The sequence below is a fragment of the Poromitra crassiceps genome, assembly GCF_964638095.1.
Source record: "Poromitra crassiceps genome assembly, chromosome: 27".
In the NCBI taxonomy this organism is placed as follows: domain Eukaryota; kingdom Metazoa; phylum Chordata; class Actinopteri; order Beryciformes; family Melamphaidae; genus Poromitra; species Poromitra crassiceps.
In genome coordinates, this window is record NC_139650.1 from 9,268,787 (window position 1) to 9,287,099 (window position 18,313).

General features: G+C 43.0%; 2 protein-coding genes across 2 annotated transcripts in view; both read right to left on the minus strand.

The window, feature by feature from the left end:
- Positions 1-420: 420 nt before the first annotated feature.
- LOC310799425 (protein HGH1 homolog) lies at positions 421-4,206 on the minus strand (the record flags this gene model as incomplete). The annotated part of the gene is made up of 5 exons (XM_083662008.1): positions 421-1,017; positions 1,370-1,492; positions 2,364-2,501; positions 3,174-3,312; positions 4,097-4,206. 5 exons carry the CDS (start codon positions 4,204-4,206, stop codon positions 853-855), a joined length of 675 nt encoding a protein of 224 aa, XP_083518134.1. The 3' UTR covers positions 421-852.
- Positions 4,207-15,945: 11,739 nt separating this feature from the next.
- hgh1 (HGH1 homolog) overlaps positions 15,946-18,313 on the minus strand; it is a 10,228-nt gene continuing 7,860 nt past the window's right edge. Inside the window, exon 10 of the mRNA XM_083661684.1 lies at positions 15,946-18,313. This exon is cut by the window's right edge and continues 19 nt beyond it. Coding sequence (XP_083517810.1) covers positions 18,168-18,313 — 146 coding nt within the window. The 3' untranslated portion in view covers positions 15,946-18,167.

Below are 18,313 nucleotides of genomic sequence, written 5' to 3' on the forward strand. Positions count from 1 at the left end.
TAAATTAAATCAAATTAAAAAACAATCCTTCCAAAGTAGTTTTGTTGTTTACCATACTCGTTTCCATTCCCATTTTCCAGTAGCTAAGAAAAGGACCTGTTTCATACATTTTCAGCGGCAAACTGACCGGAGCCGAGGGCTTGAACGATTGACGCACGCCAGGCAGGGTCATTTGGGTTTGGGTTGCCAGATTTGGGTTGCCAAGTACCATGAAATGTGGCAGGTATGACTCCTTCATGTGGCAGAGAATCTGTCTGGATTTGTTGTCTTCAGCAGGTTTTGTTTGTTTGGTCCAGGGGCCGGACCTGGCCCCTGGACCATCTCAATCCGGCCCCCAAGGTCCTCAAAGAAAAAACAACAACCCCCAAAAACTCAATAAAAGGCAGAATTATGTTAATAAATCTCATGTGCTACAGCCATTGGATTTGGATCACTATTATATTGAGATCGGGAGATTAATAAGAAATCACAACGGGAGAGAGGGTTAAAAATAGGGTGACTCCCGCGAAAATCAGGAGTGTTGGCAGGTATGATGTCCTCAGTCAGTATGGCCCTCAGGAAGAAAAGTGTTGCCCACCCCTGCTTTAGCTCATTGAAAAGTTGACTCCTATTAAAGTCCGTGTCATGTCATCTACATTTGTCCATGAGTCAAACACACCACCGAACAAACAAAAAGGACCCAAGAACAATGCAAGGTGCATCACCAATAGCTGTTTTTTAAACACTGTTTTTTAGTGTGGATTTTTTTTCCTCTTTAACTTGATCCTTAAAAGAGTGAGTCCAACAATAAAAGCATCGTTTGAAGATGAGAGCTGGTCAGAGCACTGAGATATCAGTCCATTCATCTCTCCTCTACCTCTCCACTCCCTCTGGAGCTTTGGTCGTCTCCTCCTGCTCTCTCTCCAGCTCCTGCTGCTCCTTAGCGTCGGCCTCCTTCAGCTTCTCCTGCACATCCTGGGGGATCTGCACCTGCATCAGGTTCTCCATGCCTCGCTCTGGCTCGTCTCCAATCAGCACCTGGAAGCAGAGAGGAACAAAGATCAGAGTGTAGGTTCATGTTTCGGTACCACGCAATGGTCGCTAAAACCAGCAGAGTGGCCAAGGTCACGCCCTTTTCGGCATACGCACCAAGGATTTCATCCGCCATTCATTTTTTCCTTATAATTTAATAAAATGCTTACTTGGTCAAACCAAGCGATTCAGCTATATTTAGAATCAGGAGAGACCATAGAACATTTCCCTGGGACCAAAGCAACAACAAAAACACACACACACACACACACACACACACACACACACACACACACACACACAAGGTGCTACATTGAGTGAGCGGTACCTTTTGCTATTTAAATTAACTCCTTCCTACCTGGATCAGTTTTTCACAGGCTGCTCCAACAGGTGCCTCCTTCTCCCAGCGGTGGAGCTCTCTCATGAGTGGATAGACGTTCTTCTGTTTTAATGTCTGACGGCCTGGTTTGGTCGCTGTCAACTAGAAAGACAAACATATAGAGAGCCAAAGTGAATGTCACTTCCTGCTTCAGCAGCACTGTACCAGAGATTTTCATCCGCCATTTATTTTCCCATAGACATTTCATAGAATGCTTAAAAAAAATTGTTTTACTTGGTCAAACCAAACGGTACAGCGGTATTTAGAATCGGGAGAGAGCGTAGAACATTTCACTCGGACCAAAACTTTAAAAACTTTTTTTATGTTTTGGTCCGAGTGAAATGTTCTATGAACCTGTGAGTTCGTGCAGTGGAAAAATAAGAAAACTGTGCACTGTCTAATATGGTGGTTTATTAAGACCTTATATGGATTGAACACTGCATTTGGAGCTTAAAATGACTGAGAAGAACAGCATTATTTTGGAATGCAGTGCTGGAATATTTTCTATTTGCTTGGCGATTGGCTACATTTGTAAAAAGGGGGGAGCTGGCGTGCTCTGTCGTGTGTGTGTCTGTTTGTTTGTTTGTTTGTTTGAGGTGCTCTTGGTAAGGGATGTATTTAGTTTTTGGCATGTGTTGACACAATGGAATATCTTACGATAAGCCAATTTCAAGCCATGGGATGATGTTCATGATCATGAGAGTATGTATATTTAAGACTGTCTTTCATTTTTATTGACACTGTTTTCATATTCATTATTTTAGATGCATGTGAGATGCAGTGCAGTTCCACAGCAAAGACAGTACTTACCTGCTGCACTTTTGTGATGCGGGTTTCATCAAAGCAACACAGCAGGATAGACATTTCAATCATGCAGTCATCCATGAAGGCAATGTCATTTGTTTTTGGGCCACGTTCAGGGGCACCGAGCTGTAAAGGCAAGTTGGGCTCATGGGTCTTTCAGAGGACTAACCTTGAGCACAGTCTTGCAGGTCTTCACGTGGCGGGTCAGGTTGCTCAGGATGGTACAGATCCGATCGGAGAACAAGTACTCTCCATCCAAAAGGTTCTTAAAGAACACTGGAAGACAGTTGGCCTCTGTCACCAATACCTGGGAGAGACGAGAAACACACCAAATCACATTATGCAGGGATATTTATATACACTTGTGAAAACAATGTTACATGTCACAACTTACCTGCTATAACATCACGTCACCTTTAAATGCTCATATACATCATCATATTCTCAGTCATTTTTAGGTTTAAGATGATTACGGTAAATTGCTAAAGACAGAATTATGGTGTCATTATTGAGTGTGCGAGACTTTGAGGCCATTTACACCTGGCATTAACATGTGTTTTCTGCCATCAGATTGCAATCAGATTGTACTTGACCACATTAACCTGGTTCCATTTACACCTGGCGTTAACATGTGTTTTCATTGCAATCTGATGGCAGAAATGGGTGTCCTCTCAATCTGCATAAAGTTGCTGTATCCAGATTGAGAGGACACATTGCATTTATACTTGTGTTCAATGTGTACACAATGCATCCCTGACCACCTCGGGAGGTGGTTTGGCCGATCAGATTGCAATCCTTCTTCAATGCGTTTTGGGGGTGTTTACACCTGTAGCCTACTTTCAAATGATAAAACACAATCTGATTGCAATGTGATGACAGAGAAAACACATGTTAATGTCAGGTGTGGCCTCAGTGTAGCTGTCTACTATGATGCAATGCGACAGTGGCTAATCCTCAATCAAACCATGAGACAGATTACCTGGTGCAGTGTCTCATCAGCTGACAGATTAATGAGCGCGTGGTAACAGTCCTTCACTATGGCAATAGAGGGGTCAGCGGTCAGATTAACCAACGCCACCAGGAAGTCAGCTTTAGACCGGAGGGAGCAGCGGCCATCCCTGGAGAACAGACACGGATTAGCAATAGCTAGTTAGTTAACAAAAGAACTAGGGATGACAAAATTGGTAGAGCAGCAAATCCTCAAAGTAGTAGTAGAAAGCAAAATCATTTGGTGAGTCAAATCTTTTAATTGATAGATACACTACATTGCCAAAGGTATGTGGACACCCTGTCTAATTGGATCTGGCCATTTCAGCCACACAAATTGCCGACAGGTTATATAAAATAAATCAAGGATACAGCTATGCAATCTAGTCAAGTTTATTTTTTATTTTTGTTTATTTGTTTATTTTATAATCTCCACAGGCAATAATTGGCACTTGGCAGTATAATGGGCCATACTGAAGATCTCAGTGACTTTCAATGTGGAATCATTTCCAACAGTTTGTCAAACTTCCTCCCTGCTAGACCCAGTCAATTGGAAGTGCATTGTGCATGATATTGTTATTCTGTATAATATTAATATAGTTTTAATATCTGTTGTGTTGCAATTTTAGGTGTGGGTCACTGTCTTGGCCCACTGTGACTTGTGTGTACCTGTTGTAAACCTACAGCACTGTTGCACATAGAACACTTATGTTCAGCTTGCCTCTCTTTATATAATTGATCATATTGATTGTGATTAAAGATTATTTTTGTGTAAACTCTTTAGTGTGTAGTGTTTGGCTGCTTGCCTTTTAGAGGTCCAACACCTGCTCTGCATTTCTTCTAAGGTCACAGTAATAATACAGTAATATACTTTTTTAACATAAAAGTAATCTGATAAAAATGTGACTATCATACCTGTTTCCAGATAGGCCCAGGATGTACTCCGTGGCTTGACCTTTGACATCAGGTCGTGTGTCAAGGGTCAGGAAGGAAAGCAACTCCAAAGCCTCAGAGTCACTAAGCATCCTGTAACGTTATCTGACAATTATTTTCGCATTACAGCGGTTATAGCGTTAGTTAGGTTATAACGTAGCAAATGTCTCTGTGTGGTAGTCATTTTCTGCTGTTTCAGCAGCATAGATGTAGCTATAGCTACATCCATACTATAGCGTTACACATGTTCCACACTGATTTCCGTGCATGTCGATCTTTTCAATAGCTGCACATGGTTTCCTCATACAAAATGAAATCATTAAACTCTTTCGTGATAGCTGGGTGACATGTTGGTTTTCAAAAAAGTTACCACACAGGACAAATTCTTACCTTTATAGACCTATGACCATGTTCTTTTCCACTGTTACTTGTTAGCAGCATGGACCATAGGGGCGTGATTTCTAACCCCACATAGGATAAGCAATAACCACGCCCTGTGGCACCGGGATTGGCCAGGAGCATTGAAGCTTGGGACTAAAGCACCTGGGGTTTTTCATCTTTTAAAATAAAGATGTTTAAAAAACTATTGCTTGTTACATTTTCAGTGCTGTACCTTTTCTCTGGGTAAGAATTGAGCTTGAAATTAACGATATGATACATTATATTATATGAGCTATGAACGTGAACACAACACCGTTTATATTATTGCATGTTTTTGTAGATTGTGTACATTGTGTAGATTACAATTATTATGTTTATTATTATTATTACTATGCTAAGGAAGGTAGGTGACCATAATTCATTTCAATGTCCGCTCTCGAAATCGCTGTCCGTTCTCAAGAGCTATTCAGTTGGTTCATGAAATCGCTGGGCTGCGTGCCCTCCAGTGGTGCTCCTGGCCAATCCCGGCGCCACAGGGCGTGGTTATTGCTTATCCTATGTGGGGTTAGAAATCATGCACCATAGGGCCACTGGTCCGCCGATAATAACAACCCGACTGGAAACACTAGACGGAATCGTTTCCGTAATCCTTCTTCTTTGCTTTTTTTGTTTTCATTAATTTTTTTATTGCGGATCACAATGCCAACTTACTTGCGCAGGAACCTCCTGTTCCGGAGCGTGACCCTGCCACAGCCGTCGACCTTTCTCCGCTCGGCAGTTGCTGTGAGGGAAGGCCACCGACGAGCTTGCTTAGGGCCCCTGGGAGGTAAGGGCGTAGCGGGGGCGGGCAGAGGCCTATGCCGGGGAGGGCTCGCTGACGCCTGCGTCAGGGACGGGGGCTCAAGGTCCGGTGGCCGCGGCGCCGGCATGGTGACGCGAACCGAGCTGAACTTGCGCAGGAACCTCCTGATCCGGAGCGTGACCCTGCCTGAGCCCTCGACCTTTCTCCGCTCTGCAGTTGCTGTGAGGGAAGGCCACCGACGAGCTTGCTTAGGGCCCCTGGGAGGTAAGGGCCGGCACTGGCCCTGGTCACAAACTTCTGTAATGGTCAACAGTCTTTTTGCTTCCTTCACATTCACCTTGTCATTGTTAATTGTGGATCTACATTGCTGTTGCTCAAGGGTGCAGTTAGCTTCTATGAGGGCTTCGCCTGTTTGGAAGCCCAGAACGTGCGACGAACTTCCTCGGATCTCCTTATCTCCAGTCATCACCGAAAACTCTACTCGTCTTCGTGGACCGGAAGCGTGCACCTCCAGCCTGATGATATGAGGGTTCTTGGCTGGTAGCTCTGGCAAAGCCAGTGTCTCGACTGCCAGCGCCAAATAGTCTCTTGCTTCCTGCTCATATAGTCTTCTTTCAACTCGGCTTGACCTGTGAGCTCTGTTCAACTGCACTAGCTTTCTTGTCCCCTTGTCAAGGCTGTGACCAGGAGACCCGGTGGGCTTGGTCTTAACTTCACTAAGCCCAAGGGGCTTGCTGTACAGTAATGTCAACAGGAAGATGAACATCACATATCCACTTAGCAGGGGGAAGGTGGGCGACCACCATCTGAAAGGCATAGTAGGGTGTGGCATGGGGGAATGTCTGTCTGGATGGATGGATGATGATTTGCTGAGATGTCCGTTTATTCCACTTGGGTCCAGACGCACGACTGAAGATATGCAGCTTTCTGTCAGCTCTGTGTTCTGTCTGTGAGCCGAGTGTAAGTGCGGGTCAGAACCATCAGTGAGCCGAGTGTTGCAGGCCTGGCCCCTTTAAGAACTATACTGTAGGTAAAAACGATTTCCTCGTACTGGTGTGATATTTATTCCCCACTCACTGTATCATCAATGTTGCATTGCATGCATGCCATTCCAAATAAATCCAGGCAGAGTCCAGGTGTAACATCAGTGACAGGACAGATAGGCTACAGAATGATGTTGGTTTGATTGACGATTAACATGGTTTCTGAAAAACAATGGAAAATGAACAACATGATTAAGAAGCAGTAAAGCAGATCTAATGGCACAGGTAAGTTGCATAGGCATTAATGGGCGTGATTGGCTAATAGGTTGACAAGGTGTGATGAATAGGTGTGAATTGGCAGTGATAATTGCCGCTATTAATTGTACACATATTCATGACCAAAACAAAGATTCAGATCCCCACATCTCAAATTGACTATAATTCACCGCGGGTAGTGAGAGACAATCAACAGAGGATAATATGAATTATAACATAAGTGTTCTGTGCAACAAACAAACACCAATCCGTGAATGAAATGCCGACGTGCAATTGAAAATACCAGATGGCAGGATATAGTGTCAGTGTTAGACGTTTAGCGGGACTTCGTTAAGGTGACTTGATGAATAAATAAACAAACTTACGTTTACAAGAATGCATGAACATTCAAATCAAACAACGGGATTTGAGGGGGCGCGCAAACACAGCGTCAGCCTCCTCCTCTCCATTCAGGGTGTGTTAGCGTCTGGCATAAGGGCGTGTCGGGTGCCGAGGCCTGAGCGCGGCGCGTCCATGGAGATTTTTCTATCAGCGCGTCGGGTTTTGCTGCCTGTGCCTGTGAGATCTCCGTGGTAGGCTATCAGCGGATATCTGCTGTGATTGAGTCCTCACCGTCCTCATCGTCGTAAAGTCTCCTTCGAAGCATGACGTTCGATTATAACGAACTAGTTGTGTGGCTTAGCCTTCCCAAATGTTGAGGGTCGTTTTTTTAGAATTTAATACATAGAATTGGGAACGTTACATTCAATTTAATTCAGACTGCCTGGCACTAATCGCCGCGATGAAAGTAATAAGTTACTTTACAATATTACTTTCTATGTAGAGTATCTTGTTACTTATTACACTACTTTTGCATTACTTTTACCAAAACAACAGCAGCAGCAGAATGACATTGCCGCCCTGGAAAAATTATTTCAACCGCAATTTCAAAATCAGTGTAAAGAATCAAAAATTCTAAATGTTATTCTTTTCCTTTGTTATTGTCATCTATAGGCTAGTGGTTATTTGCATAAAAACACAGCTTGATTAGGAAATGATTGTATCTTTTTTAAATATGTGCTTTGATTTAATCAAATGTAACTCAATTTGTAACTTGAGTTACTTGACAAAGTAACTGGTATAATATTACTGAAATCCTATAAGTAATAGTCAAGTCAAGTCAAGTCAAGTCAAGTTTATTTGTATAGCACATTTCATACACAGAGGCAATTCAAAGTGCTTCACATAAAATGGTTGACAGGAAAAGAAAAGAAAAGAAGAGAATAAAATGGACATTTATAAGCATCACAACAAAACTTAAAAAAAAGAGTATAAAAAGTGCATTAAGCAACAGGCGCAGTAAGTTATATTACTGAGTTACTGCTAAAAAAAGTAATATATTACATGTAATATGTAAGTTTTGTAATGAGTTGCCCCCAACACTGCTGGTCACAGAACACATGCACATGCTTTGCAGTCTAATAAACCCCGCGTCAACAATGTGTACTCACCTCAGTCCAGCCTCCCCTCACTCCTGTCTCGGTCCGGTTTTTTGCGTTGGATCATGAATGAATGAATGAATGAATGAAAACTTTATTTAACAGATTGCAGATTGGGTAGCCTACAATACAGTACGGCTCAAGTATGGATGCTGTACTGACGTAGGCTACTGACTCATGGGATAAGCAATAACCACGCCCTGTGCCCGCCTTCGCAGCAGTCAAGCGCCGGGATTGGCCAGGAGCAAGTATTTTGTCTTCTTCTTTTGACAGCTGGAATCTCCAACTGAATAGCTCTTGAGAGAGCGGACATTTAAATGAATTATGGTCACCTACCTTCCTTAGCATAGTAATAATAATAAGCATAATAATTGTAATCTACACAATGTACACAATCTACGAAAACATGCATGTGTTCACGTTCATAGCTCATATAATATAATGTATCATATTGTTAATTTCCTCATATAATATAATGTATCATATCGTTAATTTCAAGCTCAATTCTTACCCAGAGAAAACAACAAGCAGACATTTTATCTAAAAAATCAAATAGCCTACAATAAAAAAATACAGTCCAGTTTTTTCTACATTTTTCCCAAGTCCAGTCAGCTGGGAATCCCTGTTCCAGTCCCAACAAAAAACTACAAAAACACGCAATATAAAACCATAGATAAAGTTGAACACACCACAACCAATACAATCAAAAGTAAAATAAATTATAAATAGCAATAAAGTTAAACACCAATAGCCGCTTGACTGCTGCGTAGGCACAGGGCGTGGTTATTGCTTATCCTATGTGGGGTTAGAAATCACTCGGAGGGAGACACTATGACGCAAAAAACCACACCCTGTGCCTGCCGACGCCGTATGAAGTCTCAGACTCAAACTGTGTCCCAATTCAATTTCAGACACAGCTTTTGTTTACATCCTCGCTAGCGGGAGTGAAGTGGAGGCGGAAGCAGAGACGTGTGTGGCGGCATCATGCTTGGACGGAAAAAGTTCAAGACGGAAAAGTTTCAAAGACAAGAGAAGAAATACTCCGAGCACTGCAGCTTTGTACGGTGTCAGCAAAGTATAACGGGGTTTCCATAAGGTGACAAGATTTCTCAAATGAACACCGGGGACATTTTCAGGTCCGCTATGGGGCTTTTAGAAAATTGTGTACATTTTACAGCAAAATGCATCAATCTGGTGCACTTTGAGAGCAAAAGTAAGAGGCTAGATCTATGAAGAACTTTGTGATTTTTAAACAATTGAAAAAAAAAGCAGTTTACAATGGTTACTAGTTATCTGGCACATTTTACCACAAATTAGACGGCCTAGGTAATTGATGGGAAATAGGCTACTGGCAGGGCCGTAGCCAGAGTTCCGAAATAGGGGAGGTCCAGCAAGGGGAGGCGGATTCGGCGGCGCCCGTTAGGGTGCCGCCGAAAAAAAATTGAGCTTTTTTCCCCCCCTTTTTAAGCCATATTTAGAGTAATATATCATTTTAAATCAACATTAGGATTATACTGTTGTGATGTCATTATTCAGTATATTCTCTTTCATGTCACCACCTGCTCAGCTCTCCTGTCAACATAATTGTAACTAACAAACACAAACTGTTTTAGCCAAATTCATATCAAAATGACACCTACAAACACAGGTACACAACCCAAGCCGTACACAACACACAAAGTCATCATCGATAATAAAAAAAACATACAGAGGGACATTTATTTATTCCTGATAGGAACGATTGAAAAATAAAATAAAATATATTATGTTGTTTTTACCTTTACACCACCTCTTTTTGTTACTTATTGGGTCATGAAACTGAAACCATGCATATAGCCACCTGCATACCTGACTTCGGGAGCTTGGCAATTGGCATCATGCATGATTAGCCAGTAGCATCCCAACGTGTCACACAGGTAACATTACTTAAGAGACAGACTAGACACTTACTTTCTTGGTTGTTGCTAAAAAATCTGTCAGTGTCACTCACTGTCTGTCGTTCACTCGCTCACTGTCTCGCAGCTCGCTCACCTTCAATTATCTCGCCAGGCAGACAGACAGTCATCACTCACCACCAGGGGCGGACTGGGATCATAATTCAGGCCGGGCATTAGATACCAAGCAGGCCAGGCCGATACGGGCCGACGCGCGCGAAAACATTTGGGGCGTTTGAAGCTCAATTTGGGCCGTTTGAAGCCCAATTTGGGCCGTTTGAAGCCAGATTTGGGCCGTTTGAAGCCCTATTTGGGTCGTTTAAAGACAGATTTGGGCCGTTTGAAGCCTGATTTGGGCCATTTGAAGCCCAATTTGGGCCAAGTCCAATTTTACAATGAGATGCACCCACTTTAAACCTGAATAAAGTAATAAAACCACTAGTAAACCAGTAGGCGGCGCCTGGCCTGCTGTTCAGTGAGTGGCCTGGCCTGGCCTGCAAAAAAAAAAAAAAAAAAAAAATTTTTTTTTTTTTTGGCAGGCTGAAATATTAGGGGAGGTCCGGACCTCCCCGTCCTCATAGCTAGCTACGGCCCTGGCTACTGGTGTATTGTGTAGAGTGGCAGGAACATAGAGAGGACAACTTCTCTCTTTGACCTCACCAACTGGTGGATAATTTATTTCCACAAAACAAAAACATTACAGTAGTTATTACCTCGGTAAACACTTTCCTTAAGTTTAGGGTGTCGGGCTTTAAATTCCTAACCTGACGCTGCCAGATGGACGGTAGGCCTATAGCTCCACATAAATCAAACCAGTCGTCATGGAGACCAAATGAAATGTGAGTTCACGTGACGGGCGGTTTACCAGGCTATTAAATTCCAAGCAGGCACTAACAACAGCCTCCAAATATGACCGACTAAACTATCTCAGCAGGATATTTATATCTAGAGGAGGTGGAAGAAATATGCGTTTACTTCATCAGGACATACTTTCAGTTAACAAGCACTTAAAGGAGAACTTCACAGAAAAACAATGCTGAGTGCTGACCTATTCTGCACAGGATCTCACACATATCCAAAAACTGTAAACATCTTTTGCAGACATTAATTTAGTTTGAGAGTTGATTTAGTTGTAGAGCAGACATCACTGGTCCACAACTAAACTCGAATCAACTCAATAACTGTCAAACTAAATGAATGACTGCAAAACTGTTTAGTTTTCAGATTTGTGTGCGAGATCATGTGCAAAATAAACCAGCTTTGTTTTTCAGTGAAGTAATATGCTATCTTCATAACCATGTCTGTGGAAATCATTTAACATTTTTAATACAGGAGTAAAATAGGCTAGCCTATATCAAAAGCAAAGTTATACATTCATGAATACTTTCTAAGTATGAAAGCAACTCATAAAGGTCCTTGTCTCGTTTCCATTGTTAATTTTTCAAAGACAGGTATTTTGGCATGTATATGTAGAAAAAGAAATGGTCAGCTCTTTCTCTGATCGCTTTTTGCACTTCTGGATCTGTGTATATTCGTTCCACATGGTAGTCCTCCTGCGCCCACACTACGAAGTCACACCACTGCATCCCAGTCACAAGCAGTTGTCCTTGCACTTGCCAGTAATAGGCATGGCTCTTCTTAAGTTTAAGGGAACCACACTCCATTTTTACATAACTACAATCAACATAGTTTTGCACATTAGGGCATTTGAATTCGACAAGCTTAAAGTGGGGGTATTCAGTGGGGTCAAAAACAACTCCATCGGGGGAGGCACCAAGCCAGGGATTATGGGGGTGAATGACAAGACCACTGGGTGAGTAGTTTACATTCAATAGCCTACTGTACTCAGCTGCTACTACAGGCTCCATCTCAGCACCTCTCCTCATATCTGCTGTCTGCCTTGTACCCTTTATTATGCGCTCTGCAAGTGACTCCGCAGAGCTCTGGCCTCGAACATGACACACCTCTCGAAACCTAGAGGCGGTCACGGTCACCCTGTGTTTGCGGAGCAGATGCCACTCTGAGCTAGAACTTTGCTCACGTGTAGCCTCTTCTATTCTGTTAGTCATTTCTATTGTTACAGCCAAGCTGTTGAGATGTAGCGGCTCCTCTTCTGAGCACACAAAAGGCAACAATCAGATGGCGACATAATGGTGTATTGTGATGTACCGGGATGTCAAAACTGGCTGCTGATAGGAGAGAACACTGCCCTCCGGGGTCATCCCTATGTTCCCCGCTTTTCCCAAATAGGGTCCTATGTTCCCCGCTATGTTCCCTGGGAGAGGTTAGGTTTTGGGTTAGGGTCTGGGGGAGGTTAGGTTTAGGCGTGGGGGGTGGGAGAGGTTAGGTTTTGGGTTAGGGTTAGGGTCTGGGGGAGGTTAGGTTTAGGGTTAGTGAAAAACGGGGAATATAGAACCCGGGGAACATAGAACCCGGGGAACATAGACATGATCCCCTGCCCTCCTGCACCAACCCGATGGCACTCTCCACCAGGGGCTTGTCAGGTCCCATGTTCATAGTGGTCACAAGCGGCCTGTCCTCGATGCTGAATTTCGCATACGCCTCAGTGATTCTGAACATGCAGGGATCTGGTAGCGGCCCCACCATGCCTCTGTAGAATCCACTCCTGCAAAGAATTAAGGCAATACAGCAAATTAGTAACGGGTAATAGATACAGCAAATTAACAAATAGCAAGATCCATTTTTAAGTTAACAGATGGGTGGAAGGGCACCGTGCAAATTACCTTACTCCAGTCTGGACCATCCTGTTTGGTACTGGAGGTCGCCTCAACATGAGACTCAGCAGAAGCACCCATCCTGCAAAATCCACTGCAGGCTCCCTTTAAAGAAGGTCCCTACTTTTTCATACAGGTAGCAATCACAAAAAAACATACTTGCCTTAAAGTCACGGTTGTTGTCCGTCAAAACGGGCTATTCGTGCATAAATACCGGTATGCAACATTCCAAAACACGAATAGCCCATTTTGACGCACAACAACTGTGACTTTAAGGCAAGTATTGTTACTTTTGCTACATGTATGAAAAAGTAGGGTCGTTTTAAAGGGAGCCCGCAGTGGACATTGAGACTCAGCATCGTTGTCTCTAGGTCAGGAGGCAGAGAGGAGCGGTTCAGCTGGTCAGCCAGGTGCACCTGAGTCTACTGTGGACTCTTTTAAACAGCAGCTGAAGACTCACTTTTATAGACAAGCTTTCTATGATGTTTTCCATGCTGTTTTACTTGTGTTGTTTTACTGTACTAGCGCGCTCGACTCCTAGGCTCGCCCGCCCTGCAGCTCACTTCACAGACTGTTGGACTTGACTGAAGCCCGGAGGGGCGGACAGCCTTGTGTTATCTAGAAATAGTACTAGCTACGGGCTAATGTTACATCACTAATATGTGTTGTTCTGTTTCACGTCATTACAGAAGACATTGATGTGAGAAACCTGTTGGTCAGACAAGGCTCCCAACAGGTAAATGATGATGGTGTAACTCTGTATGATACACTGTATGATACCTACACTCTGATGGTGTAGGCTACTCTGGGAACTATATGGACTGAATGGCTCAGTGGACCCCCGGTGTAGGGGCCCTGCAACATGCCAGGGATTATAGATTTTTACTGTGTCCGTTTTAAATTGAATTATGCTGTCGTTTTTTTTCTTCTTTTTCTTTTTCTTTCCACTTTTGTCAGAGATTCCTGGCTCCCATCAAATAGAGTGACACTTCTCTCCCTAAATGATATCCCCTCCCCCATTGGTTGACACTTTTGAATGATCCCTCCCTGTGTTTATGTCCCACCCCAAAACAATATTTCTGTTTGAACAAGAAATACACGATGGAAGCAAGATTCTCTGGAAATGCCATTTAATTTATGGCCTTGTTGGTTATGTTTCACTGAAAAATGAGTGAATGCTCTTGACTCATGTGTCTTTTCCCCCATCAGCATCTGACAAGGAGAAGAGTCAGCGTCACTCTTATCCCAACACAGACGCAGGTCAGCTGCTTTTCCCAAAAGTCACACATTTGATTGAGCCTTGCTTTTGTGCTGATTTGCACAATTTTATTTATAAGGTTTTTAAATGCATTAAAGGAATAGTTCACCCAATAATGAAAATGATTTCGTTATCGACTCCCCCTCGCGCCATATGACACACAGGGAGGGTGCACTGCCAGCACAACTCTGTAGCAGCCTTCTCCAGAACAACTGAAGTCATACACGCGTTTTGCCCATGGCTTTCCACGGACACGCCCACTTAGGAGGTTTTTTGGCAGGTCTGAGTCTATTGGAGTCAATGGGGAAAGTCAACGTGATCTCAGATTATGACAGATTATTTCGCCCCCATATTCATTAAAGTAAATATTCTGCCCATTCTCCAAAGCCACATATCTTCAGAATATTCGGACACTAAAATGGCATTTTTCAGATCAGGAGAAAATTGTACTTGTTTCGATCTTACAAGTCTCTATCTCAGCAACACACTCTCGTGATTGGCAACAGGAACTCATGTTAGCAGGGAGCGATTAGCTAAAGCTAAAGCTGAAGTTTGTTGATGTAGTAGCTAAATCTGTGCCTAGAAAAAATATTTGTTATTGAAATATCTTAGTTTCAACTGTATTGAGCTAAGAACGGGCAGCTTTGTGTTTATATGTGTGGTTTGTTTGGGAACTCACAATCTATATTTCAAGTTAGCTTGCTAGGGCACCAGGCACAGTCCTCTCACAACACTTCAGGGGAGAGGTCAGGTGACCACGTGACCATTTGAGAGACATGCTGCAACTATTTGTTAGAATTGGCGGAGCCTGCGGTGACCCATCTATAGTAATAGAATATGTATGAAGTTCCTCCGTACAGCTCATACAGCATTAACCCAAGTCTTCTCAAGCCAAACAATGGCACAGTGAGTGCAAAAGACTGATACTTACACCATTATGTACGAACACAAATCTTCACTACATTTTCCTCACCTCCAGACCTCGCTCATTCAAGTGAATCTACCCCACTACCACGTTTACACTTGCTATGAAATAGCAAATAGCTGTTAATGAAATAAAAAATATCGAATATAAAAAAACATATGGGGAAATACATAATTTTAGTCTCGTGTGTTGATCAGAGTTGTGTGATTAAAGGGTTGGGTGGGCCCCGGAAGATTTTCACATTTTAAAGTGGCCCGCGGCATTCTTAAGTTTGGGAACCCCTGATGTAGGTGTTTTGCTTGGTAACAGCAGGCTACTTCCCCGAGGACTCAGTTGTTCTGGAGATGGTACGAGGGTGAGTAGATCATTGACAGGGGTGGAGGTAACAAGATTTGAAAAGGAAATTAAACTGGTTTCAGTCACTACATTTTATGAGTAATATTAGAGCTCTTTTTCTTGATGCAGACCCATAAAGATAAAGCCCGCCCAAATGTTTATGACCAATCTAGTCTTTCCCATACAGCCCAGTGACTTGGAGGCCAAGTTTCAAGAGGACTATCAGACAAACAATGACTCTGACAGTCAGGGACCAGAGGAGGGCGCTGTCACACAGGAAATCAGGTGAACATCACACGCTATAGATCCAGATCCGATTCATTTGAGTGCGTGTTGTTCTCATCCTAGAGGCAGTTGGAGGTACTGATATTGTACACGATATTGATTGTATTGACTGCTCACTTTATACAGTATACTGGATATAATTGGCACGATATTGATTGTATTGACTGCTGAATTAATTTCAACATCCCCATAAATCCTGTTGTGCGAGTGGTTCGCATGCTCTCTATATTTTGTGTGCGTTTATATGAGAAGTTTCCTCACAGTAGTCACATCGCTCAAAGACATATTTTAACTCTACTGATAACTTACACACACACAAAATTGTGTGTGGGGGGGATTCACTGCATGATCAATCTTTATGGTAATCAGGCAAGTGGCAACGATATTTCTGTCTTTTTCCTTATTTTATTATTGTTTCAGTTTGCTAAATACTTTGAAAGAAAATGTTCAGACACAGACACATTTGTTGGTAGTAGACGTCACTCATGTTATCAGTTTAAAAAAATAATTTATCCCCCAGGGGGGAATTGTAAGGCCAGGCCAGCATAGTATTTAAATGGTGGTTGTTATCCATCGGTTATCAGCCTAAATCAGGAAGTGGAACAGAGCAGCACATCCCCACGAATTCAGACACCAAAAGAACATAGCAATATATTCTGCACTTTTCTCCTATTTGTCTGAATTCAGTTCAGTCAGTGTGGTCACCGCTGGGAAAGCTGTACACAGGAAGTGACGTCAGTTTGTGCAATAGCAATTAAACTGTTAGTACAATATCCTACTTATGATGTGGATTATTTTAAAGCCATTTAAGATATGTTTAAGCATCTTTAGATATACAATCATTCCTTAATGATTTATCAATTGCATGACGTCAAGCACACAGCCCATCTCAAACTATAAAGAGGCTCTGTTCTTCAGTCCATCTCAAATTGTATCGAGTTCTCTAGAGAGGTTTCTTCTCTTCAAGACATCTTGGGAAGAAAGTTCTCCAAAAGGGACTACAAAAAATTGACTTGGGTTTGATCATCCCGATGTGTGTTCCAGTTCTCCACAAACTGGGTTGCGCCACAGATGCCGGTCGGCCATTCTGGAACAAGAAGGATGTAGAGAGGAAGCCGAGGCCCGGGGGCCGTCAGGGTCTGAGACCACTGCAGAGCCCAGTGAACAAAGTATAGCAGACTGCCATAGCTCTGAACCGTGAGTCCTCACACTTTTTACACTGGTGTCTGGCGTGAACCCAGTCTTTCAATATGTTTATGGTCGATATAATCATCTGAAATCCAGCTGTGCATTTGAATTACTTCCAACAATCATTCCCAATGGCTCTACTGATTTTAATTGTAACAAACAGTGTCTGTGGTTCCGCCCTCAGTCCAGCAGTATTAACAGAACAGCGCCCCCTGTCTTCCTGGCTGCCCTGTCTCGGCGGTGCCCTGGTGCTGGCCATCTTCCTCCTATGGTTCCTGCTGCTGCCTGGGTTCCTACTCGCTGGAACGAAATCCCCTCGCCACTACTGGACTGGCACCCCAGCCACCTGAACACTACATAATTGATTTCCAAATGCAATTCTACAGATACATTACAAACATCATCAGACTCAGACCAAAGACCTGCAGGACAGTTAGCTTTAGATGTGTGTCGGGGGAATCAGGGTGCGGCTGCAAAACTGTGCAAAATCAGTTGTCAAATCGGTTGTTTGTTACTCTTGCCTTGTAAACTCATTTACTTGCAGCTTACAAAACTTGTTGGGAGTATATGTAATCCAATCTAGAAATAACAGAATGACATGCAGTATGAAATGTATTAATAATAAAAATAAATTAAATCAAATTAAAAAACAATCCTTCCAAAGTAGTTTTGTTGTTTACCATACTCGTTTCCATTCCCATTTTCCAGGAGCTAAGAAAAGGACCTGTTTCATACATTTTCAGCGGCAAACTGACCGGAGCCGAGGGCTTGAGCGATTGACGCACGCCAGGCAGGGTCATTTGGGTTTGGGTTGCCAGATTTGGGTTGCCAAGTACCATGAAATGTGGCAGGTATGACTCCTTCATGTGGCAGAGAATCTGTCTGGATTTGTTGTCTTCAGCAGGTTTTGTTTGTTTGTTTGGTCCAGGGGCCGGACCTGGCCCCTGGACCATCTCAACTCGGCCCTCAAAGAAAAAAACAACAACCCCCAAAAACTCAATAAAAGGCAGAATTATGTTAATAAATCTCATCTGCTACAGCCATTGGATTTGGATCACTATTATATTGAGATCGGGAGATTAATAAGAAATCACAACGGGAGAGAGGGTTAAAAATAGGGTGACTCCTGCGAAAATCAGGAGTGTTGGCAGGTATGATGTCCTCAGTCAGTATGGCCCTCAGGAAGAAAATGTTGCCCACCCCTGCTTTAGCTCATTGAAAAGTTGACTCCTATTAAAAGTCCATGTCATGTCATCTACATTTGTCCATGAGTCAAACACACCACCGAACAAACAAAACGGACCCAGGAACAATGCAAGGTGCATCACCAATAGCTGTTTTTTAAACACTGTTTTTTAGTGTGGATTTTTTTTCCTCTTTAACTCCTTAAAAGAGTGAGTCCAACAATAAAAGCATCATTTGAAGATGAGAGCTGGTCAGAGCACTGAGATATCAGTCCATTCATCTCTCCTCTACCTCTCCACTCCCTCTGGAGCTTTGGTCGTCTCCTCCTGCTCTCTCTCCAGCTCCTGCTGCTCCTTAGCGTCGGCCTCCTTCAGCTTCTCCTCCACATCCTGGGGGATCTGCACCTGCATCAGGTTCTCCATGCCTTGCTCTG